General features: G+C 35.9%; 2 protein-coding genes across 2 annotated transcripts; both read right to left on the minus strand.

Annotated features, from left to right (window-relative positions):
- Nucleotides 1–1,816: 1,816 nt before the first annotated feature.
- On the minus strand, nucleotides 1,817–6,123 carry LOC133821829 (receptor-like protein kinase). The gene is made up of 2 exons (XM_062253981.1): nucleotides 2,810–6,123; nucleotides 1,817–2,726 (listed from the first exon to the last, which is right to left on the minus strand). Exons 1-2 carry the CDS (start codon nucleotides 5,787–5,789, stop codon nucleotides 2,368–2,370), a joined length of 3,339 nt encoding a protein of 1,112 aa, XP_062109965.1. The 5' UTR covers nucleotides 5,790–6,123; the 3' UTR covers nucleotides 1,817–2,367.
- Nucleotides 6,124–12,464: 6,341 nt separating this feature from the next.
- LOC133821830 (uncharacterized) lies at nucleotides 12,465–16,055 on the minus strand. The gene is made up of 9 exons (XM_062253982.1): nucleotides 15,813–16,055; nucleotides 15,436–15,615; nucleotides 15,261–15,336; nucleotides 14,911–15,040; nucleotides 14,466–14,580; nucleotides 13,512–13,603; nucleotides 13,357–13,426; nucleotides 13,165–13,249; nucleotides 12,465–12,972 (listed from the first exon to the last, which is right to left on the minus strand). The coding sequence occupies exons 1-9, from the start codon at nucleotides 15,942–15,944 to the stop codon at nucleotides 12,881–12,883; spliced, it is 972 nt and encodes a 323-aa protein (XP_062109966.1). The 5' UTR covers nucleotides 15,945–16,055; the 3' UTR covers nucleotides 12,465–12,880.
- Nucleotides 16,056–24,297: the final 8,242 nt, after the last annotated feature.

A 24,297-nucleotide genomic window follows, 5' to 3' on the forward strand; every position in this document is an offset into this window, starting at 1 on the left:
ATATTTACAAATCATATAATTTTAAGCTATTACTTTTCAAATAAATAAAAAAAAATTGATCAAATTTTTGATAGCGGATTACTTGATTCAACTACAAGATGATTTTTTAAAAAATGTTCGAAGACTTTAGCATTTTCTTGCAATCTCAATGTATTAATTTTTTTTTGTTGTTGTGCAATTTCTAAAATTTGAAGCATGTCTTTGTATAAATTGAAAAACTCAAGTTTTTTCTTTTCTTAATTTAAATTTTTTTAGAGAAAGTGGAAGAAAAATATAATGCAAGTTTAGAGTACTCTGAATCATCACAAAAAGATTTGAGTTGGAGAAAAGTTTTTCATTGAATAGATATGTCAAAAAAATGAAGTTAAGGAATTCAAAGAAAGGAAATAATGAATAAAAAATATTCAAGGCAATACAAGGTGTAAAGTAAAATTAGAGTGATTAAAGAAAAATAAACATGTGATGAGTAACAAGATTGTTCTTGGATAGTGAGAGAAATAAGTAAATAAAAAGCAGAAAAAATAGTCATTCTTGTACAATTTGGTCATCTTTGCTCTATGAAGAGTGGTTTCTTTATAACCCCATTTCTTACTTGGAAATATTTCATTTGAAAAATGAACGCCCACGATCTCATGATCAACAAATGTAGTGTTATCTAATACAAAGACAAATCTATCTCAAATTAAGAGATTTTTTTTTTTTTTTTTATATATATATTAGGTGGTGTATCAAAAAAAGACACACCACCAAATTGAACATCTTATGGCCCCAGATGAGCTCATTGAACTTTTTAGCCACTATAAAGACAAAACATCAGGCTATTGTCTTGTAGCATATATTTACTTTATAAAAAATAAAAATTTTCTTTTATTATTTATGCTACAAAATTAAAAAGTTAGGTATTTAAGTGTAACAGTTACATAAACTTATGTGTTTATGCCGCTAATATCCCTAATTAAAAATTTTGGTATTTGTCTCATAACGGAAGAAAGTAACGGTTGCAACAAAAAATAAACTTTAGGTATTTATGCCGTCAAAAAAATAAGTTAGATATTTAAGTGCAACAGAAACATGAACTTATGTATTTATGTCATCAATATCCCATCTCAAATTAAGAGAATTATTATTATTAGGTGGTGTGTCAAAAAAAGACACCACCCAATTGAACATCTTATGGCCCGAGATGAGCTCGTTCTCGAGGTCATTGAACTTTTTAGCCACTATAAAGACAAAAAATCAGGCTATTGTCTTGTAGCATATATTTACATTATAAAAAAATAATTTTTTTATTATTTATGCTACCAAAATTAAAAGTTAGGTATTTAAGTGTAAGAGTTACATAAACTTATTATTTATACAACCGCCTAACGAAAAAAAATAACGGTTGCAATAAAAAATAAACTTTAGGTATTTATGCCGTCAAAAAAATAAGTTAGGTATTTAAGTGCAACAGAAGCATGAACTTAGGTATTTATGTTACCAATATCTCATCTCAAATTAAGAGATTTATTATTATTATTTATATTACGTGGTGTGTCCTAAAAAAAAACACACCACCCAATTGAACATCTTTTCTTGAGGCCAATGAACTTTTTAGCCATTATATAGACAAAAAATCAGAGTATTGTCTTAAATATTGAACTCCTTACACCATGACTAAAGTCTTCTTTTAGGAGAAATAGTCCTTAAGTTTGGTAACCACTTACATTTTCCATTTTTGCAGTAAATTTAATTGGATAAACTACTCTTAAGTGGGCATTTATAATGGATGAAATGAAGGAATGGCCAGTTTCTACATCCAAATGATAGAGTTGGAAAGACAAGAAATGATTAAATATTGCATAAAAGTTAGTTACTAATACAATTAGACACATTATGTATATATATTTATAAGGAGCGACTATAACACATCTTTTTTTTTGCAACACCAGTGCATCTTTTTTCTATTTCGGCACCTAAATAGTTATAATCTCAAAAGTTTTTATATGATGGTATACACTGTACATTATAGTTATCTACAACATCTTACAAATTTTCAAGAAATTCTGAATAAATTATGGTACCGAAACAGGGTCTAAACTGTTTGTTGCACGCGTGCCTGTTTTTTTGTGTACGCGTGTAAAATTTGACAGTTTAAATTTTGTTTTCGGCTTTGTAAACTATTCAGAATTTCTTAAAAATTTGCAGGATATTCTAAATACCTACAATGTACACCGTCATATAAAAAAAAAATTGGAATTATATCTATTCAGGTACCGAAATAAAAAAAAAATACACAGGTGTTACAAAAACAGGGGATGCCTTGTAGTCATTTCCTATATTTATATTAGTTAAAAGTTTGGAATGAAACTCCAAACTTTGAAAGAGCTAAGTTTTCAAGCTTTGTGTACGGCGGGGATAGATATCTAAGAGTTGCTTGACAACATCTCTCATTGAGGGTCTCTTGTTGGGATCCCTTTCAGTGCATCTCAAAGCCACCATAAGAACTTCAATAACTTGTTCTTTAATAGCCAAATCAAACAGTTCCTTCCCAAGGCTTGGATCAATAATCTCATTGATGAGTTCTTCTGCACCTTTGCTCAACAAGGATCTAACCCAACCTACAATGTCAGTTTCCTCTCTAAAACATGGATCCAATGCCTGCTTTCTGGTTAAAATCTCAAGCAAAACTACCCCATAACTGTACACGTCTGACTCCATGCTCTTACTCTTTGTGTATGCATTTTCTGTCACGATTAAAATAAGCTTAATGAGTCAATGAAAACAAGTCAAAACATGAACTTTGAAAAGGTTGTGAAACTAGTATTACCTGGTGCAATGTAGCCAATGGTACCAGCAACTGCGATGGATGTTGTTGCTAAGGTGGATGACTGGTCTAAGAGCTTGGCAATACCAAAATCAGCAATATGTGGCTCCATATCAGCATCCAAGAGTATGTTTCTCGGTTTGATGTCTCGGTGAACAATAGCAGGATCACAGTCAAAATGGAGATAGGCCAATCCATGCGCAGTTCCAACCGCTATGTTATAACGAACACTCCAGTCTAGAGTTACTGGTGGATCAGTGTCATGTAAAACATCATGAAGGCTACCATTTTCCATGTACCTATACAGGATTAAACCATAGTCTTTTCTTAACCAGAAATCTTCTATTTTAACCAGATTTCGATGCTTGATATTCCCAAGAGTTTCGGTTTCTCTAACCATACTGACACTTCCTTCTTTGTACCCCACATTCAGAAGCTTCTTTACAGCAAAAACTTCATCTGGACCCATTGAGGCTTTATAAACAGTTCCATGGGCTCCTCTCCCTATTATATACTTGTCATTTAGATCTTCTGTGGCTCCCATCACTCTGCTTAGTAATGAAGATTGTCCTGGTGAAGAGAACCTTATTGCCTGCTGCTTTGATCGCCTTCTACATAAGAAAAACATGCAAACCAATCCCAGTAGAACAAAAAGAGCAATGGAGCCAAGTGAAATCATTGCTATTTCTACTTTACTTAAGCCATTTCTTTTCCTTGAATGAGAGTCACATAGCCGTAAAATGCTGTTTCTGGTGCAAGTTGAGTTATTTGATACAAGACAACGGACACAAAGACCAGAATTGCCCACAAATGAAGATGGAGACGATTGCAGCAACTTCATCAAATTTTCTGGTACTTCACCGGTGAAATCATTGTATGAGATATTGATCTTCAGCAATGAAAGCATGTTTTGAAGAGCTGTTAAACTTCCAGTCAAGTTGTTATGAGATATATCCAAATTCTCAAGACTAACCTTTCCTATTTCTAAAGGAAGTTCCCCAGTCAAACCATTATTGCTGAGGTTCAACAAGGAAAACGGATTTTCGAATGCTCCAAGAACTGCAGGAATCTGTCCACCCAGAAGATTTCCACCAAGTTCTAGTACTGAAAGTTTTTTAAAGTCAGACAGAAACAGTGGAATACCGCCTGTGAAACGGTTTTCACTTAAAGTCAAAGAGAATAACTCTGTCCAGCTCCTAAAACTGAATGGAATGGAACCATTCAATGAATTGAACCCAACATCAAACACACTTAACTGGGTGCAGGTTGAAAGCTGAGATGGCAAAAACCCCACCAAATTGTTGTGTGAAAGAATCAAACTCTGAAGGAGTTTAAGGTTTCCAAGCTCTGATGGGATGGATCCAGTTAACATATTCATGGAGAGATCAATAGAACTGAGGTTGGCACAGTTTCCCAAGCTTGGTGGAACTGATCCTGATAATCTGTTCATTCTGATATCCAAGAACAAAAGGTCTGAATTCTTTGCAAACTCTGGAAGAGCCCCTGTGAAGTTATTTTGCCAGAGAAGCAGTCTCCTGAGACTCGAACAACTTCCCACATGAGATGGTATGCTACCTTGAAATTGATTACCACCCAGGTTCAGCACCCTCAATTTCTTTCCATGGCAAAGATTTGAGGGTATTTCACCGCTGAACTTATTATCAGTAACATCTAACATCACTAATCTGCTGTGTTTCCCCAAGTCTTGAGGTATGGCTCCAGAAAACTTGTTGTGAAACAATGTTATGTTTTCGAGTTGCTTCAGCTGAGTCATCTCCAAAGGTAGCTCCCCAGAAAGACTGTTATTATAAACAAGGACATGCTGAAGGGAAGGAATCTTCCATATACTAAGTGGGATTTCTCCGGTTAATCGGTTGTTAAACAGCCCAAGGTACTGCAACTCAGTCAGAAACCCCAACTCGCTGGGAATTTCACCCTCAAGTTGGTTTGTATACAACTCTAACACTGTCAACAATCTAAGTTTCCCAAGCTCAGGTGGTATATTCCCAGATAAATGGTTTTCAGAAAGATAAAGAACAGAAAGCTTAAGTAGTTGCCCAAAGGAAGAAGGAATATTGCCCACTAAGTTACTATGAGTAGCAGCAATGCCATATAAACTGGTACAATTGCCTAAACTTGAAGGAAGACCTCCATTGAAACTATTCCATGACAAGTCCAAGAAAGACAAGCTCTTGCAACTACCCAATCCCGGAGGAATTCTACCCACAAGACCATTCTTGCCAACATGTAAATATTCAAGGCTCTTGAGGTTGCTCAAGCTATCTGGCAAAACCCCAGTTAGTTGGTTCTCATTCAAAGCAAGCTCCTTCAACATACTACAGTTCCCAATGGATGAAGGAATAGAACCAGATAACTGGTTGCTATGTAAATAAAGCATTACAAGGTTGCTCATGTTCCCAACATTTGAAGGGATTGAGCCATTCAACTTGTTATTCATTAGATATACTTCTTCTAAGGTTGGAATCTCAAACAAGGATTCAGGTATTTCACCAGACAGAGAGTTGTCAAAAAAGCTAAGATACCTTAAGTTTTGCAATTTGTTTAGGTTTTTGGGTATCTCTCCAGTGAGAGTGTTGGAATCTAGGATGAGGGTCTCAAGAAAAGGAATGTTCCCCAACTCTGAGGGAATCGACCCAGAGAAGCTATTCAAGTTAAAATCAAGAGTTTGTAAATGGCTCAAGCGACCTATTTGAGATCCAATTTGGCCAGAAATGCCATAACTAGAGAGATTTAAGGATAATACATGGGTGCTAGTATTGTCACATCCGATTCCTACCCATGAACAAGGAGTGGAATCAGAAGCTTTCCAGCTTGAATTTAATGAAGGAGGAACAGAATCCCATTGCCTCAGGAGTGAAAGCAAAGTGACCCCATCAGAGCTCAGTGAACAAACATTGTGAATGGAAAAAGAAAAGCACAAAAACAGCACTGGCAAGAAACTAAACAACCCAAACTCTACCATAACTAAGCAAACCACACTGCTTCAACTTACAAGGAATGTGTTTTAATGGGAAAAAAGACACTTACCCATTTCAAAAGATTGCAAGAACGATGTAGCAAGCCATTGAAATTGCTTGAAAACCCAGTTCACACAGACCACTAAGAGAGAAAAGTATAACAAAAAAAGGTAAAAAATTTGCAGAGTTGGTTGGGTGATGGTGGGCTTGAATGAGTAATCCCAACCAAACTTTGTTTATATTATGCATGATTATATCATAGTGATGAGAGTTGTATATTTAAATATCATATTTCTTGAACACAATGAATTCCACGCAGGTTTGGTCTGCATTTTTTTATTGCAGAATGTTTAGTTAAGTTAATTGACCATGTTTGAAGTTGGTCCTCTTAAATTTCACATTAAGCATTAAAACGTGTGGTTATCTTTACTATATTCAATTCATCATCATTATCTATCTTCAAAACACTATCCTTAAAAAAGAGTTGAAGTGGGTATGTAGTGTCAAAGTTAGATGGATTCCAATAAACAAAGGGAAAAAAGGTCGCCTTCAAATGTTATATGTTCACACACGCGTGACTAGTTTCTGTGTCAAAGTGTGTACCAACACTTTTTATTATGTACACACAACACACACCCTCTTCTTGTATTTCTCTATTGTTTATTTATATATATATATATATATATATATATCTATTCTATATAATAAGTGTCTAAGACGGTTTTTTTATGTTAACTTTAACGGAATATTCTTATATTTAACAGAATATTTTTATAGTTAACTATAGTTTGTAAACACTTAAACTTAAATAAAATAAAATAAATAATTAAACAAATTAAAATATTATTTTTTTGAGATATTTTACAATGATAATTATTTAAAAATAATAAATAATTAAACAAATTAAAATATGATATTTTTGAAATATTTTACCATGATAATTATTTAAAAATAATTAATAATTAAACAAATTAAAATAAGATATTTTACAATGATAATTATTTAAAAATAATAAAATTATACCTTTTATAACTTAAATAAAATTTAATTAAACTTAAACTCACTTATTATAATAATATCATATTAAATATATAATATAATATACTGTCAATTAGCAACAAATTACTTTTTTAAAACATATAATATAAAATCTCTTGTTGTCACTCTCAAATTCAAAAACTAGAACAAACATAAACTTAAACAAAAGTAAATAAATTATTTAATTAAAATAAGATATTTATTTGAAATTTATATGACATTAATATAAATTTAATAAAAATAATTTATAAATTCTATAAATAAAACTAAGCAAACGTGCATATTGTACGTTATTTATATCTAGTATATATATATAGATTATGTATTTTTTTTCAATTACTTGTTTGTATTTCTATATTTTAATAAATTTATTTTTGGACCTTATATTTTATAAAATTGTTCAAATAGACCCCTAAACTTAATTTTGATGAAGAAAAAATTTAATATGACAACATAGTTTTTAAGCAAAATTATTTTATTTTTGTTTTGAATTATTAGTTTTGTGAATTATTTGTGATTTGAGTTGAGAAAATTTTGACTAAAATTGAGTTTAGGGTTCTATTTAAACAATTTTACAAAACATAAAGTCCAAAAAATAATTTATCAAAACATACGATCCAAACAAGTAATTAAACAAAATAAGGGATCAAAAAATGTATAAACTCTTTTTTATTGTCTGACTTAATTTTTGTTTTGGGATATTCATTGAATAGAAGAAGGTTATTTTCTCCATTTATTTGTCACTTTTTAAAAATATTCATATCTAGAGTAATGTTAGCACTGTGATGTAAATCTATGATACGGTTAAAATTTATGAAACATTGCTAAATTATATAACATTTCAAATAAAAATTTCTCTAATAATTTGCTAAAAATTGTATCGAATTTGACATGTTCACTTATTATTTTATTATATTTTTTGATATCTTATTTATTGTTGGCATTAAATATTTATTTTTTTATTTACTTTTTTCTTATCATTTATTAATGTATTATTATTTTTGATATCTTATTTATTAGTAGCATTAAATGTAAAAAAAAAAACATCAATTTTACATCTACGTGCATTAGAGCACAGTGTAAAAGTAGTGTTATATATGCATTTATTGAATTTTATGCTAAATTTAGCATAATTTTAACATCTACCACTGGAAATATTTTTAGTAGGGAATGAAATTTTCTCTATGGAGAAGGCTTCGCACTCGGACTCGCCTAAATGCTGAACATAGCGGGAATAAAAGCATTTCTCATCTCAAATAGAGGGTCAGCGAGCATTTCATCAGCATCGGCTTTGGGCTAAGGTTGGCTAGACCCACGCCTAGAGCCCCTTTAGCGCAAGGACCCATTTTTTTTAACATTTATTTTTAAAATACCACAAACTTTTATAAAGATTTTACAAAAAATGCTCATAATCTCCAATTTTTCTTAGGGCTCAAAACTCTTCATGAGCTTACATTTTATTTATATCCCCGTGCAAGGACAAAGGTGACACTTCATGCTTTGTCTCAGTTTAAAATATTATTTTTATTTTTATATATGCATACGTATTATAATAATTTTCATTTACAGTTTACACATAGACACACTTTTGATTTTAAAAAAATACACATGTGTTACATGGGTATGTGCACAAAGTTTAAAACTCATAATTTGTATTTTTTTTTTTCATCTTATTAACTTTTAAATTTTTAATCAAGTAATAAGTACCTTATGAAACTATAAACTATTCCTCTCTTTCAACACTTAGTGAAAAAATATATGTACTCAACTTTAACAGTTGTAAAGTTCCCATTGTGGTCGTTATTTATAAAGTTTTTTTTTTTTTTTTTGGTTTTTTTCCTCACAAAATTATGCTATTATTTTGTTAAAATATATGTTTTTACATAAAAAAATTTCGATGTTTTTTTCAACGTTAGACATTCAATTAAATCACTTGAAGTATAATTTATATGTTTTTTCTTCATGTTTTTTGTTTCTTTCAACTTCACCAGTCACCAACACATACCTTAAATAAAAACAATATTTATACCAAGTTATACATAGTATCAACCTCTAGATGCAATGTCTCCTAAAATTTGTTTATATAAATATATACATATTAATCTTAAATTAATTACTTATGTATCGTGTGAAGCATATAATGTTTTATATATATATATAAAAGATTTTTCAATAGTTACTACCCATAGATGGGTACAAATAATTATGGTGATGTGGCAATATGGTGGCTTGGTATAGCAAGTCACCAACAGGTCATTTTGATTAATTTAGTTATTATTTTTTTTATAATAAATTAGTCACGCGTACAACATGTTTTAACCTAGTTTTTGGTACTGTAAACTATTCTGAATTTTTTGAAAATTTACAGGATGCTCTAAATAGCTACAATATATACAGTCATAAAAAAAATCGCACCGACAACTGTTCATGAGTCAAGAAACACTGAGAGTCCACCGATATGGCTTAATTTAAAGTGAAACGCCTATAGAAGAATTCTCCTAAATATTTTTATGTACTAAACACAAAACACAAGTATCTCACGTATGAGACTTTGTTAGATCGATAAGCCTACTATTTCTTAATAACTTGAATATCAAATGAAATTATTATTATTATTATGATTTGATTGAAAATAAAATGTGGTTTAGATCGCTTAAACATAATATATAATAACAAAGGGAAATGAAAACTAGATTGCAACAAAAAAAATATTGGAAGGAAACCAGGACCAACGAGCAAAATTAATATAACAAATGAACAACTACGTTTAAAAAATAATAATAATAAGAGTCAACGCAAACAAGAAGTTATTTTTTAATGCAACCAACCTAATAAAATAACCCCATACAAATTTTTTTTTAAAAAAACCTAATAAAATAACAAATTTGACTTGTTAATTTCAGGTGAAAAACATAATAGAAGACCAAAATACAATAAATATTTTATATTTATGGTGGGCTTGCCTAGTCTAATTATATGTGCCATCTACTCCCCCAAAATATTTTATAGATAGGACTGCACTTTTTGGAAGCACATAATTCGACATTTTAATAATTTTTTTTCTAATGTTTTTTTATAACAGTGAACATTATCGACAATTAAGACATTTTACAAATTTTTAAAAAATTTCGAATAGTTTACGGTGCTAAAAATAAGGTTGTTGCACGCGTGTCTGTTTTTGTATGCACGTGTAAAATTTAACTGTTTGAACATTGTTTTCGGCATTGTAAATTATTCGGAATTTTTTGAAAATTTGTAGGATGCCTTAAATGACAACAATATACAATGTCATAAAACAAATTGGAAAAAAAATTATTTAAGTACCCATATAGTGAGATGACTACAACGGTGCAGCCAAAAAATTAGCTTCACCAAGGACTTACCCTATATATTTATAGTATTTTAACCCTGCATTTAAGAATTACTTTATATAATTAAGCGAAAATTACATTTTATATGGATTTTTTTATAATATTTGCAAAAATATGGCATTTTATTTTTTATTCTAGACTTTTAATTTTCACTTTTATAAGTTTAATTTTTCATATTTATGTTTAAAAATTAGTTTATGCCATAATTTTATTCTAATCAAGTTTTTTATATTTAATTAGACTTATTTGTTTTTTTCTTTAATAAATTCTCATATTTTCGTACAGCATAAAAGTCAAATCCCGTATAATTAACCTCAGCTATACAGGACATAAATTTTTATGGTGGGCTTGACTTGTGATTTGGAAACCGAAAATTTTTACATTTTTTTAGGCAACATTTTGGATTGTTTCAACATAATGTGAAATATTATTTAATTTTGCTCTTATTGCAAATCATGCTGAGATAGGAGAGATTAAGACATTTATTCAAAATTTATTTTGTTTGTGATAACCAAGTATGTATCATATCTTGGTACAACAAAGCCAAAATACTCTCTAGTAGTTTAATACATTTTTTTTATTCCATTTCTATAATCAATGTAATGTACTATCTCCCATTTATTTTTAGAATTTATTTCAAGAATTTTCAAAATATTAGGTAGTTCATTCAATACAAAATGAATGAGAGAGAGAGAGAATAGAAGTCATTTATGTCAATAGTTCATTCAATACAAAATGAATGAGAGAGAGAGAGAGAATAGAAGTCATTTATTTCAAAATAGTACTTATTCCAAAATAGTACGTATAGTTCATCCAATACAAAATCATCAACAAAACATGGCTAAAAAGACCACTAAAAAAAGAATAAGAAAAATATGGCTAAAAGATTATGGCAACTTTAGAGGAAGTTCAATTAAGCATATAAAAAAATACTCTTCCAAACTTGGCTACTTCTTTTGTGTACATGTAACGAGCAATACTAATACAATAAACTCAAAAAAAATTATTTAATATTTCAATTTTGTGCAACTAAATTAGACATTTATGAACGATCGTATTCAAGTGGATGTAAATTAAGAATTTCATTTTTTTTTTCTTTTTGTGGCAAGGTGTCATATGTATTTAAATTAATTTCTAATAAGATAGAAATATCACACAACGCTCGGACTCCTTTCCAATAACAGCAAATGATGCTTTTGATGAGTGAGGCAATATTATTTTTTCCAAGGAAAAAAATACCATTTTTTTTTATTACTATTAATATAAGCATCGAGCCGTGAGCAATATTGTGGGCACCATAATTATTATCGAATAAATATGTACCTAAAATATACACTTAAACATTACACGAGAGTCTCAGTTTTAATAAATATAATTGGCTAAGTTAAACTGTCATATATCATTGTGTATTGTGTGATTAATATTTAATTGTATATTTTGAGTGCACGTATCATTACTCGTTATTTTCAGTCCTTGGGAAAAAGACGCACTTATATTTGCATGTGCCTCGAACTTGAGCCAAGGAAAATAGTAATCATATTGAGGAACATGAACGTTAATCTTGTGTAATCACAAACCCACCTTCCTATTTATTTCACTTTTCTATTACTTCTGAGCTGTTCAACGTTACAATTTCACCAAATAAAAATAAAATAAATGACGACAAAAAATCTACAGCAAAAGAATCTGTGCACCACCAAGGGTAGAAGAAAAAACTTAGGCATCTAATACCTAAAGGGTAGAAGAAACTGACACAGTAAATTTTACTTGTCAAGATGAAAGGGTTAGTTTGACAACTTGAAAAAACTTTCAAGAGATGGTCATGAAGCACACACTTTTCATTCAAAGTGTTTTTCCACACTTGACACTCCCAAAATATAGAAAGTGTTTTTCATTCAAAATGGAAAGGTTAGATTAGACATTACCTTCTTTAGAAATGGTCCGTGGTTGTTTGACAACTGAGAAAAAATTATACCTGATAGAAGAAAGAGCAGCTGCTACCCTTTGGCCTCCTCATGAATAGAAGCTTCTCTTTTTGTATGAAAGTCCTGTATATAAATCACACACCTTATAATTCCTAACAATTTTGAGTAACTAGTTCTCCAATATTTTGTGATGATTATTTAACTTGTGTTGTAGTGAATAAAAAATGAAAATGGTGAAGTGACCAATGGCGTGTTGTTTAGATGTTATGTTATATATCCTAATAAAGCCATGCCATGAAATGAGGAAGAAGAAGAAGAAGAAAAGGATAGCACCTGACTGAGAAAATTTAACAACCTAACACAGAATGATATGTTGAAAAACAATATGTATACATCGATAGGCAAGTCTAAATGTCAAAATGTACAGGAAGTTAATAATATGAAGAACAAAATCACGAAATTCCACCAAATCTGCAGACCCCATGCGCTATTTTGTCCTAAATATGATAAACAATAATTGCCACTAAGTCCAGGCGTTCACAACATACAGACAAATGCATGTCTTGAAACAATAAGTATAGCATGGTAACATGACCAAATGGTATGTCGATGATGCCACTATGTGAATTCATTTGCATGAGGAGAAATGTTAATGCTGATGACTTGATATGAAATGGATGCATGCAACAGCTGCAAGATGCATCCTATCATGTAGTAGTTGTATTTGTCGAAGCATAAGAAACAGAGTACATCCCCTTCGAGCTACTGATATGTCATAGCCGGTGGAGTTCCATTGGCAGCAGGTACACCAATTGGGTGGCCATCTTTCCTCTTCCCAAATGGATTTTTCGAAAATGTACTCGGGAGTCAAGGGAAAATATAGAAAAAGATTGTAAAAAACCACAATATGAGGTAAATATCAGATCAAAATTCTTAAATCGCATTCACTATAAAGATAATTCAAAATTGAACAAAACACACCAGGCAGTGAACAAAATAAATTCAAGCTCAAGTATCAGATGTCGTAAAAAAATTGGCTAAAGGATATTGTATTCTCATGCCAACAGAACCTGAACTGGGAATCACTGCACCCTGCAAACTGTGGTGTACGTGGGTTGCAGTGTTCATATCCTGCAAAGAAGACGCAAACCACATTGTTCAGCAACTACAAGGTAGAAAACATGCAACTAACATTCAAACATCAAGTTTAAAGTAGAGAACAGATTATTAAAACTTACTTCAAACTCGATGAAACAGACAGTATGCCGCTCCTGTCTCAAGATTTTCATTTGCTTAAAACCAGGCTGCCTGTACCAAAATTGTGACAAAATTAAAAATTACTAGGATTTTAAAATGACACAAATAAAATTAGCACCTTTAAGGATGTACATACACGCTAAACAAGCCTCTCAGTTCTTCTTCGTTTATGTTCTCTCCAAGATTGCCAATAAACAAGGTATTACATGGTGGATTATCTTTAGTGTTCTGCAATAAATTGGTAAAAAAAATATTACAGAAGATGAGAAAGTTTAATGATTCTCTCAATAAATCATTCCAAAAGAAAAACCAGAAAGTCTATGTTAGAAAAAAAAATGGGAACATTAAGAGAACACAGAAGACAGTGGCAGCAGCAGCAGAAGGCAGATGACATGTACAATTCTCTACAACCAGGATGAGTAGATAATAAGAACCCAAGGTACTTGAGAAGGATCCTATTTCACTTCACTCAATTTTCCATCTGCTAGTGAAAGCTAGTTTATGACTATTGAAAGTTTTTCTATAAAATTAAAGCCGCTAATAAATATATAATAAATGTTTATCATCATTTTGACTTCACTCAATTTTCCATCTGCTAATGAAAGCTAGTTTATGACTATTGAAAAATTTTCTATAAAATTAAAGCCACTAATAAATATATAATAAATGTTTATCATCATTTTCTTTGCATAAAATGCACTAGGCAAATGGAGATGATTGAAGTCTGCATTAATATTTTCTTACAACCAACCAAGCAATTACTATTCTATACAAAAACACACAATAAGTAAAAAAGCAGAAACAAAAAATATACAAAGAAACTGCTTTTATTTAAGAATTATTATTAACTTAATTACTTTCCAAGATCAAAGAAAAAAACTTAAACAATGGGGACACATTGTCAATTAAAGAATGGAAGGATATTTGGAGTTAAATAAATATAAAATATTTGTCAAACCCCAATGCAATGTAAACATGATACTATGACATATAATACTGTACACGATATAACCAATAGGAAAAATGCCCCAAAAGACAAACAGAAAACTTATTTTAATCCAAGTAATGCACAAATACAATAGAGGATCACCTGGACAGGCACATAACTGCTAGGTGCTGGCACAGGAGCAGGAGCAGGCATTGGTACAGGAGGAACAGGATAGCCTCCATAAGGATCAAATGGAGGAGGAGGTGGGGCCATAAACCTGCACGATACAAGTATTAGGAAGTAACAGAAAATGTACGTATTACTAAAATTAAAGTAATAAGCAGTGCTATAAAAAAATAATATTTGCATGACAGATTATCAACTGTATACTTTTCCAGAACATAACCATAGTTAGTGGTAGTTTCATTTGTTTGTCTTTTTTATTTTTCTTTATACCAGCAAGACCCAGCTAGATAATGTTTGCTAGTTGCTAGTGAGACGGTGAAAAGACCAAAAGCCTAAAAAAATTTCTAAAGAAGATTAATTAACAAGGTACTATCAATGAAGATTAATTAACAAGGTAATTAATTGAACAAGTGAGTTTTACCCATGATGTCCCCAAACAGGTGGTGGAGGAGGATGAAAAGGAGATGGACTTGTATAGCCAGCATGCGAGTAGTCGCCACCAGTTCGCATGCGCTTACTCTGATCATAAGCATTTGAATCTGCCACTATTCCTATAAATTAATTAAGATTAGCACATTGTATTAACCAATAATAAAAGAACAAATGGTTATCATTTATTTTGAAAATTTTGCAGAAATCTTAGGTCCTCTAGCATTTTAGAGCTTAATTTATCCAGCTTTTGATGGCATTCATTGTGTTTGAAATCTCATAAACTAGAAATCATGACAAACAAAACAGATCTTGAGACAATTTAAATCCAATTATCCTCACCTCTTTTAACAAAAAGGTTTTTCTTGGCCATCTCTGTGTGCAGAACCGACTTGGAATCCGCATCAAATACCATATTCTGAGAAAATTCCAAAAAAAACCAATAACAGTTAAACGTTATTAAACAGAACAAGCCAACAAGGTTCTATTTCCAGAAAGTACGTAAAAGTTCCTCAACCTGAAGTGTATCTTTTGCAGCAATGGCCTGCTGACCGGAAGCAAACAAAGCGAAACCCATTGGCTTTTCCCCTTTCGAGTTAACTTGGGAAGCCTCATATCCTGGCAGCCACCTCAAAAGATTCTGAAGCTCCCTCTCCTTTACATCATCCGGAAGACCCGTAATGAAGATCGTTCGAACCTAAAAGAAACAATTTTACTACCCATTAAAAATTTTAAACCCCATTTTCATGCTCAAAAGCTAACACACAAGTCATTTACGTTGCTGTGTTGATAAGAAAAACCAAGGCTATAAAAAAAAAATTGGGCGGGAATTTCTTGAATTGAGAGCTTGTAAAGCCGAATTTGAGCCAAATGCAACAAACAGAAAATACTAACCTCATCAGTAGCGGAGCGATTAGGGTTTTCGACGAGGATGGGAGGAGGAGCTGTGCCAGCGGCGGGTGGTGGAGGAGGCGGGGCTGCTGGCGTCCATTGCTGGTGGTAAGGGTGCATTCCGGCACCGGCCATCTCGAACGCGCCGCCGCAGAATGGAATTTGGTAGCGAAACCCTGAATCGGACCACTCGATAGCTCTGCCTTTTCCCTCTTCGTTTTGCTGAGACCAAACCAAGAGTGAACAGTTTATGCTTAGTGAGAAAAAAAAAACTATTAAATAAATGCGACAGTAAAAATTAAAAAGTAAAATTATATTTACCAAAATAATTTTGTTTTATCTCAACAATAAAAAATATATATTTATTTATTTATAATTACATGTAAAAATAAACAATTAAAAAGTAGACTGAACTTATTATTATTGATAAAATTTTGTAGTTGTATTATTATTTCATTAGAAATATAATTTTTATATAGTGCATAAATTCTGATCAAAAAAATATTTATTTTATACTAAAAGATGTGAAAATAAAATTTTATAATGAATTAAAAGAGCATATTTTATTCTGAAAAAAAATTGCATTTGTAGTATTAATATTAAAATTAAAAGTACCAATTAAATTCCCCAATTGGAAAATAATAATTTCCCAAATTTATCCTCAAAATTTTGTTTTATTTATATTTTTGTAAAGTTAATTGATTTATGATATGATCCATCAATTCAACTGTCACATACAAAAAAAAAAGTAACTATTACATAGTTTTATGATATTTCACCATACAAATTATGTAGATTTTTTCATGGCATTTTTAAATCCTTTATTTAGAAACTCATAAATTAGGTGGTTTTGAGATCGAAATGACTTTTTTTATAATATTTGTTGTGTTAATAATACCAAATTTTATTAAGAAATATAAAAAAAAAATATTACTGCTTGATTCTAATTTATTAAAAATGTAAAATATTAAATAGAATTTAGTAAAATAACATAACATAAATTTAAAAATATTCATCTTCTTTTAGCCTTCAATCTAATGCATATCATTTTTAACTTGTGAAAGTAAATGTAAGTTTATTACACATTTATGTGTAATAAACCATTCAATGTTGTGGACGCGATTCTTCGTCAACAGATAATTATATGAATAAGGAGAATGATTAGTGTTAAATGATGAACCGTAATAGATGAATGATCTCAAAGGAATATATTAACTCCAAAACTTTTTTTAGGTGGTTTGAGGGTTAAAATCCCTCTAGTACACCAACCAATATTATTGATATATCTCTGATATTCCGCACAGGGTCTTTTTTTACAAATCAGAAGCCAACTCTTTGCAACTCTCAGGGTCTTCATATTTATAGGGAGAGGACACCTGGGTGTTGGCAAAGGAGGTCATCTCGTTACCTTCTTACCCATCATATCGCTTTTGTGACATTCATAATTAATTCCTAAAACCTGACACTGAAGTGTGGTCTAATCAATAGGTAAGGGAGATAATGGGCCGCATGGCCCAAACCAGTCGTGGGGTGCCTGAACACGCGCGTTTATGCTGCGTGTCCGAGAATTTAGGAATGGGGTAGACACGTGATGTCTGATATATGCACGTTTACATTGCGTGGTTGACTTTATAAAGGGTCGAAGGTGTCAGCTCAAGCTCGTACCCCGAGCTTGATGTAGTCTCAGCTCGTGGTGTCCACACTGCTGATCCGATGCCTTAGTAATCTCACTAAATCTTTGGCTATCTCGAGCTAAAGAGGTAGGGACTTGTAACAGCAGCTCCGAGTAGGTGGCTTCCACGTGGCTGATAGAATTATGCCATTTTCCAGATCGCTAATAACCCGTGGATATTTAGGGCGTACATTTGCCCCCCCGCCCCCCCCCCCCCCCAATCCCTTGCTCGTGGCATATGACGTCATCTGTGGCCACAGTGGGGGCTTTTAGGTTTCCTCAGGGACTCTTCATGTCCCGCCCATTACGCTGGTGTCGGATACGTGGAGCATCGTGGTTGGTGACGGTCCGTCTTCCGAGAACCGCATTAAATGGCCTAGCCTATCTTCGACCATCGTTTCGTCTTTCGAGTTGTGATCCTCGTATCCCATATCAAGACAATCGAACGGCCCTCATCCTTTGGCCTTTTACATATATATAAGGATGGCCACCTTTTGCATGAGCCACCCTTTTATTTGAACTTTTTCTCCTATTTTTTCTTCTTTCTTCTCAGTCTCAAAAACCCTTTCTTTCTTCCGGTCACTATTCCCGACGTTCCTGAGTTTCAGACACGAGGGCTCTTTCGTGACTCCGGTACCAGCGATTCCAACGTGACTTCAACCCAAACGCTCCGTTCAGTCTTTACACAGCAAAAAATTTATGTAAGTCTTCCGTTTGTTGCATGCTTTAAATGTTTTCCCTTTTCCTTGCTTAGGTAAACTTTCTTCTTAGTCGCATGCAGTAGGTTGCTTGTCTTTTGTTTTTCTTTGCTGGTATTTTGTGCGTAGGTTTTTATCCTAGGGGTATCGATCGTAGGAAAGAGAATGCTTAGGAGCATGACTCATAGGATACAACTCTGGGGTGATTTTCTGGGTAAAAGTTTTTTTTTTATGCCTGTTTGGAACAACAAGTTTCTAGGGTGCAAAAATTGGGTAGCTTAGGGGACACGCTTCACAGGAGGTTTTGCCTTTCGAAACTTTCCTTCCAAGGCAAACTTTATCCTGACCCTCCTGACACACGGATCCCGAGTAATCGAGGATCCGTTGGGAGCACAGACGCGTGGTCATAGAATTGCGTGGTCTCACTCGCCGCGGGCTGAGATTACCTCAGCCCGTGTAAAGGAAACCCTTCTTCACGCCAGATTCTTTCTTATGCTTAGGTCGCCTTTTCTAAACTTTATTCTTTGTTCGTTAGGTGACCAGATGGGACCCAAGAAGAGCGCATCCAAGAAGAGTGCTGACAGCTCGTCTTCTCAGCAAGCCAGCAAGGGGAAAGAGGTGGCGACCTACTCCTCGATTCCCCACTTTGGTCCCACCGTGGAGAAGGAGATCGAGGTGAGGCCCGACGCCTTTTTCGAGGCCGAGAAGACTGTCTCGAAGGTCACCACCCAGGGGAAAGTTAACAAGATAATGCTTTCCCACAATATAAAGATAGGGAAGGGCGCCCTGATCGCTCGACCTCCCCTTGAGGGGGAGCGGAGCTGCGCGCCGCTCGACAAGGAGTTCGCAGCCTGGAGCAACGAACATCTCAAGGCTGGGGCCTTTCTTCCCCTGGACCAGTATTTCGCAGACTTCTTAAATTACGTGAAACTGGCCCCCTTCCAGCTTCCCCCTAACTCCTACCGTTTGCTAGCGGGGTTGAGGTACTTGTTCCTGAAGCAGGAATGGGAGATCCCTATGCCGTCAGATATCCTCTACTTCTTCTGCCTCAAAGCTAGCCCGGAACAACGGGGGCGAGGTGACGGGTTCTATTACCTAACCCGTTTTCCCAATACTGTAGCGGTCATCGAGCTGCCCAGCCACCCTAATGACTTCAAGGATCAATTCTTCATATCAACGAGGTTTCGCAACTGCAAACACCATTACTTCAACCGTCCTCGTAAGTTTCTTCTAACTTCAGTTCGCGAGTTCGTCATTGATTAGTCTCTTTTCATTCGTTGCTGACTTGAAAACTATCATGCAACTATTTTCGCGAGGACGTCTAAGTCAGTAACCCTTGGGGGTTAGTACGAAACCTTGGCGGGGAATCCCCTAAGTGAAAAAGATTACCGCTAGCTCGTGTCTGATGAGACGATGTTGGCGTGTAAGTTGATTTCCCTGGGCCAGACTCTAGCCTTGAGGAGGCCGCGGACCATCCCCGTTGCTCGCGAGATGGCGCCCATCCCCGAGGAGGAGGCCGCAGATGAGGACGAGGACGAGGACGAGGTGCCCCTCGTGCGCTGGAAGCGGGCTCTGGAGGTCATCTCGGAGGTCAATGCAGAGAGGACCCAGTCCGGGGCAGCAGCCGGCCTCTCCAGCCAAGGTAACCCTTACTTATTTAGGGACTTAGATAGGGCCGCCGCAGACCTACGACTTGCTAGGTTTAACCCCAGCCAACTCGTTCACCGCCACCAAAACGACCCGGATCGCAACATCACTCTACTCCAGTGTGTTGATTAGCTCGTGTTGCGTCATGACATGGGAGCCCTAGGGGTACTGTAATGTTAGATAATACCCTAGCTTTTAGGTCGGCCTTCTTTGAGGAGTACGGGACCAACCTTAGGTCGTGGCCCTCCCTTCTGGAGGGTGTAGTAGCTCCGGGTCTTAGGCAGTATGTAGAGGAGTCTAGTCCTGAGGTGGATCCGGACCCAGAGCCTCTTCTCACCCGCGGAGTCATTATCTTAGACTCCCCCGTAGAAGCCCCGGGGCCGGAGGTCGTGACAATAGATTCCTCCTCTAGCTCGGAGGGTAGGACCTTTTTCTATACATACTTTAGTTTTTTTGTTATCAAAGTATTTTTACATGCATATCAATGCTTTGCTGTCTTTGTTTCAGACAAGGAGATGTTGCAGCCCGGGGACAATGTTCTGCGGTCTATGTTCCAGAGGGGAAACCCCTCATCCGGGCCCTTGGTGAAGAGGCTCCGAGTGGCCAAGAAGACTCCTCCCCCCGGGACCAGCTCCAAGTCTCCTGCCAAAGGGAAAAACCAGGGTCCTGCTACCATAGGGAAGGTGCCTCCACCCCCTTCTGTCGTGGAGAAGATGGCTCCACCTCCCCCGCGACCTCCTATCCCTAATCGGGAGCAGGAGGTACCAACCGGGGCCTTGTCAGCCCCGACTCCCGGTCAATCCTCAGGCCTTGGAGAAAGTCCCCGAGGTCTTTAGGGGGACGGTTTACGGAACAATGACCTACATGGTGGACCATTGTTACAACGCCACCTCGAGGGATTTGCGGGAGATCGAGACAAGGAGCCCCGAGCATGTGATAAAGTCTTCATTGGGGATGACCCTCACGGTAAGCTTGTTTTACCATTGGTTCTTTATGTTGTTTTTTTTTTCTAAGGCACTTGCCTTATTATCGTTTCGTCTTGCAGGCGGCTTTGGCTCTCCACCGGAGCATATCTCGGTCCAGGGCCAGGATCGACGAAATCAGGGGCGAGCACCAGGCTGCTTAGGCCGCCCTTACGTCCGCTCAACAACAGGAGCAGGATGCCAAGGCGGCCCTGGCGACTGCCCGAGAAAACGAGAGGGTCGCGCAGGCCACTTCGGTTGCTGCGCAAACCGAGCTAGAGGTATCTCGGGCCAAGCTGCTGGAGGCCGAGGCTACCAAGGTCGCCCTAGACACCACGAAGGTCGAGTTTGAGGAGGCCAAGGCTGCTCTGGTGGCAGAGAAAGAAGCTTGCAGCTCCTCCATGGAGGCCATGTTGTACCACTGCTGGGCCTTCAACCAACATGGTGACTTTTCCTTCTTAGGGCTAGACGTGTGGGGGTCCTTTCTGGAGAAGTTTAAAGCTCGCCTTCAACAAGAGGCGCCTTCCGAGACCGGGGAGACTTCCACTGCCACCGAGCAGGATGGCGAAGGGGTGACTTCATCAGAGTGGCCTGGCGGGGCTTAGGATTTCTCTCCTTTTCTTTTGTTATTTACCTTTTTTTTTTTTTTTATTTGTAACTTTTCATTACGAGGTTTTTATCCTCGAAACAATTGGTATCGCCAAATTTATTGCCTTGACCTTACTATTTCTTCTCTTTAATGCATTTGGTGAGGACTTAGTTTCTGTTGGTGTTGTGATTGACATCTTATGTTTTTTAGGAAAAAACATATGTTAATCAATTTGAACCAACTTCTAAGATTTAGGAGCTGGTTGTATCCAGGATATTAATTTGAAAACTTAGTTCGCGTCAATCTTTTATCGATATCTCGTGCTTTTTAAGAAAAACATCGATCAATCAATTTGAATTAACTTCCAAGTTTTTGGACCTGGTTATATCCAGGATATTAATTTGAAAACTTAGTTCGCGTCAATCCTTTATCGATATCTCGTGATTTTTAAGAAAAACATCGATCAATCAATTTGAATTAACTTCTAAGATTTTGGACCTGGTTATATCCAGGATATTAATTTGAAAACTTAGTTCGCGCCAATCCTTTATCGATATCTCGTGCTTTTTAAGAAAAACATCGATCAATCAATTTGAATTCAATTTTAAGTTTTTGGACCTGGTTATATCCAGGATATTAATTTGAAAACTTAGTTCGTGTCAATCCTTTATCGATATCTCATGCTTTTTAAGAAAAACATCGATCAATCAATTTGAATTAACTTCTAAGTTTTTGGACCTGGTTATATCCAGGATATTAATTTGAAAACTCAGTTTGCGTCAATCCTTTGTCGATATCTCGTGCTTTTTAAGAAAAACATCGATCAATCAATTTGAATTAACTTCTAAGTTTTTGGACCTGGTTATATCCAGGATATTAATTTGAAAACTCAGTTTGCGTCAATCCTTTGTCGATATCTCGTGCTTTTTAAGAAAAACATCGATCAATCAATTTGAATTAACTTCTAAGTTTTTGGACCTGGTTATATCCAGGATATATGCCCCCCAAGTAATCAAGAAATGGTCTTTCATGGTTACTTGAGTTTACACCCAAAAACATATACAATAATGTAAAAGATTAGCTGTTATTACTTAATAAACAAAAGATGGCCTTTCCAATTAAGCCTTACAAAGATATTATTGGTAATATTTCTTCAGGTGGATAGCGTTCCAAGCCCGTGGGACTGCTTCTCCATTAAGTCGAGCGAGCTTGTAGGTTCCTTCTTTCACGACCTTGGTTATTTGGTAGGGCCCTTCCCAGTTTGGTCCCAACACTCCATCCTTGGGATCTTTACTGGCTAGGAAGACTCTTCTAAGAACCAGGTCGCCCCTGCTAAAGACACGTTTCTTGACCTTTGAGTTGAAATAACGAGTGACCTTTGGTTGATAATGCACGAGCTGAAGCTGCGAATCTTCTCGTTTTTCGTCAATCAGGTCGAGGGACGCGCAGAGCAATTCGCTATTCTAGTCTTGGTCAAATGCCTGGACTCCATGTGAGGCTACCTTTACTTCGACAGGAAGGACTGCCTCACTCCCGAAAGCCAGGGAGAAAGGAGTATGACCGATCGGCGTTCGATGTGAGGTCCAGTATGCCCACAGTACCTAGGGGAGCTGTTCTGGCCAAACTCCCTTGGCTTCGTCCAGTCTTTTCTTAAGGCTTGCCTTCAGAGTCTTATTGACGGCCTCCACCTGCCCATTGGCCTGTGGATAGGCCACGGAGGATAAGCTTTTAACAATGTCGTGTCTCTCACAGAATTCGGTGAAGAGGTCGCTATCGAACTGTGTTCCGTTATCTGACACGATCTTCTTTGGCAGCCCGAACCGGCAGATAATGCTCTTGACCACGAAGTCGATGACTCTTTTTGAAGTGATCGTTGCTAGGGGCTCTACTTCTGCTCACTTAGTGAAGTAGTCGATAGCCACCACCGCGTAACGAACTCCTCACTTTCCAGTGGGAGGGCACTAACCAAATCAATCCCCCAAATCACGAATGGCCACGGGGACGAGATCATCTTCAGCTCGACCGGAGGAGCTCAGGCAACCGTAGCAAATCGCTGGCACTTGTCACATTTTTTGACGTAGGAGATCGAGTCCTTTGACAAAGTGGGCCAGGTTTTACCCCCCAGTGTGATCTCCGCAAAAACCCTCATGCACTTCCTGTAAGATGGTCTTCGTCTTGCCTGGCAAAACACACCGTAGGAAAGGTAAAGAGTGTCCACGCCGATATAATGTCCCATCTATCACTGTATACCTTGGAGCCTGGTAAATTACCCTCCTTACATCATTTTGCTCCTCAGGTAACTTTCCTGCTGTGAAATACTCGAGGATGGGAGTCATCCAAGTCGGTCTGGCGTCATTCATCTCGATTTCCACCCCGACTTCCTCTATGCTGGGTCGTTCCAAGAACAATGAGCTGAACACTAGTCGTGTTCCACTGACCTGAGGGTCAGAAACGGCATAAGCGTCGAGGACGCAGGGCCGAGTGAAGATTGGATCTAATCGATATCAGCGTTGAATGGCTCCATGGCATTAATGCTGGACCAACCCTAAAGTCGATGAACTTATAAGCGCCTGCCTGGTCTAAGACTAGATGATCAAAGCCATGGCATATGGCCCAGTGACTGTTTGTCACATGGCTAGGGGACACTGTCCATAGTTACGACTCTAGAGTCGGGAGGAAGGTTATGTTGGTGACCAATCACCATGCACCTATTCCGCTAAAGCTAGTGAGATGCTCACTTATTTATTAAGCCTGGTGATCCTATCATCACATGGCTAACGGGTGCTGTCCCCAGGCTATGACTCTATGGTCACGAGGAAGGTTATGTTGGTGACCATTCGCCATACACCTATCTTGTTCAAACTTATGAAAGGTTCTCATATCAGTTAAGCCTTGGTGACCCTATCGGCACATGGCAAGA

This window comes from Humulus lupulus, chromosome 3 (assembly GCF_963169125.1).
Source record: "Humulus lupulus chromosome 3, drHumLupu1.1, whole genome shotgun sequence".
NCBI lineage: Eukaryota > Viridiplantae > Streptophyta > Magnoliopsida > Rosales > Cannabaceae > Humulus > Humulus lupulus.